This window comes from Elephantulus edwardii, unplaced genomic scaffold, assembly GCF_000299155.1.
Source record: "Elephantulus edwardii isolate Elephantulus edwardi_28Jun2011 unplaced genomic scaffold, EleEdw1.0 scaffold00002, whole genome shotgun sequence".
NCBI classification, from domain to species: Eukaryota; Metazoa; Chordata; class Mammalia; order Macroscelidea; family Macroscelididae; genus Elephantulus; species Elephantulus edwardii.
Window position 1 is genome coordinate 43524506 of NW_006399752.1, and position 2067 is coordinate 43526572.

Here is a 2067-nt window from a genome sequence, read left to right on the forward strand (position 1 = left end):
TCACACTGTGTTTCATACAATCATTCCCATGCATTATATTTTATAAATTTAATCTCCATTGGACTAAGTCCTTCATTACCCTACCTTTCCAGGGCCCTGCAAGATCCTTCCCATTTCCTTTACTTCCTCCACCCACCTACCAAATTGTGCGACACTATGATTTACCCCCTTGACCATCCTCACCCTTCTGCTCCTATCCCTTCCCGCCTGGAATCCCCATACGTTTTACTAGTTATCCTTGTCTTATGCAGTATTTGTCCTTATGAGACTGAGTTGGTTCACTCAGCATAGAGTCATTTCCTTAAAAAAGAAAACTTTGCATCATGGCCCAGTATGTGGTATCCTTTATCTTAGCACTTTTGCCAAACCCTCTTTTTCAGTTTTCTAATAGTTGTAACTTTTAGAAGAAAGAAAAGTGAAAGATGTGAACTTTATCCAAATCTGCGGCTTTGTTCACAATAGCAAAGAGCCGGAAACAACCTAAGCACCATCAACCAACGAATGGATAGAGAAGCTCTGGTATATTCACACATTGGAATACTATGAAGCATGGAAAAAACAGGAACTCATGCAGTATTACTCAACCTGGGTGACCCTAGAGGACATTATGCTGAGTGAAATATCTCAGTCACAAAAAGACAAATACTGCATGGTGCCACTGTTGTAGAACGGGACTGACATCAGGGTTGGGGTAAGACTTAGAAAAAAATAGATAAATTATGTATACTGCATTGAAATAGATGAGGGAGAGAACAGTTTAAAAGCAAAATATGACTGGGTATTGTAGTTATGACAAGAGTCCAGAATGAAGGTTGCATAGTGGAGTGTACTCAGACGGGGGGATAGTATACCAATGAGAGAATTTTTCTTTTATTTTTCAAAGAGTTGAGCAAACTGGGGGAGAGGGATGGGCAGGGAGAAAAGTGCAACAATGAATGAATGGAAACCCAAAATCTCTGTAAATGTTCATTAAAATTAATTAAGAAAAGAATCTACAATTAGAATTGCTATTCCTTTAGAAATATTTTATCATTTAAAAATATAGACTTTTAAGTGGAAACCCTTCTATATAATGACATAGATATTTCTATACTTTTTTAGGTGAAAAGGAGAGATACTTTGCTTGTTCTAGCGAAGGATTTCCCCGAAGGGATGAAATATTCAAGTTATATCTCTCCTCATCGAGCTTGGTAAGGGCCAGGAAAAGCACATACTACCAAGTCTTCCCAGTCCTGTTAATTCTGCCTTCAAAACCAGTAACTTTGTAGCACGTATTTTCAAATAATATTCTGCCATTTTCAGACTTGAGGAGGGGAAATTTAAACACGTAACACTTTTTAGAGTCAGAATCTGTGTAATGCAGAAACAGAAAAAGATAACTCAAATATTTTATGTTAAAATTAGTGACAGAAAATTGGTAATACTGTATACCCTGTCAAAAGTGAGAAATTTGCAAGACCCTGAAAAACAAAAGTTGTGGCAAGTCCAGCATATTCCAGTTTTCAGTATAGATAATAATCTTTTCTGTCCTTTTCACTTCATGCCTTTAGTAATATAACTTCACTTAGCTTTTCAGCACCTTGGTGGTTCAGTGTTGTTTTTATTTAAAAAAGAATACAACTTCTTACTTTTCAAGAGCCCTGGTAGCTTAGAGGAAACGAGTTGAGTTGGTAACTCAAAGCATACATGGTTCAAATCTACCAGCTACTCCATGGGGGGGGGGGATGTCCTCTTGTGGGATTAACCACCTCTGAAAATCAGCTGGAGGGGTCAGCTGTTGGTTGGTTCTAACTCAAGAGCACACAATAACAATGCAATTTCTTTAAAAAAATAAAACCACTAAAACAACGGCTGAAAGGATCTTCAATTTTTTACAAGACTGATTTATCTTTTTGAAGTTTGACAGATGTAGCCTGTTAAAGACAGTCACCTTGAATGACATTGAGAAAGAATCTTTTTACTTTTAGCAGTAGCATCACGTGGCAGTTGTCACAATGACTTGATTCCTTTGATTTAAATAAGACTTCACAACAAAGCAAACAAGGAAACACAATTAGAAGTCCTAAG

General features: G+C 37.1%; 1 protein-coding gene across 1 annotated transcript in view; it reads left to right on the forward strand.

Annotated features, from left to right (window-relative positions):
- Window positions 1-2067, forward strand: part of CATSPERB (catsper channel auxiliary subunit beta) — a 211865-nt gene that overhangs the window by 32622 nt on the left and 177176 nt on the right. The window contains 1 exon segment of the mRNA XM_006879213.1: window positions 1102-1190. Within this exon segment, the coding sequence (XP_006879275.1) occupies window positions 1102-1190 (89 nt within the window).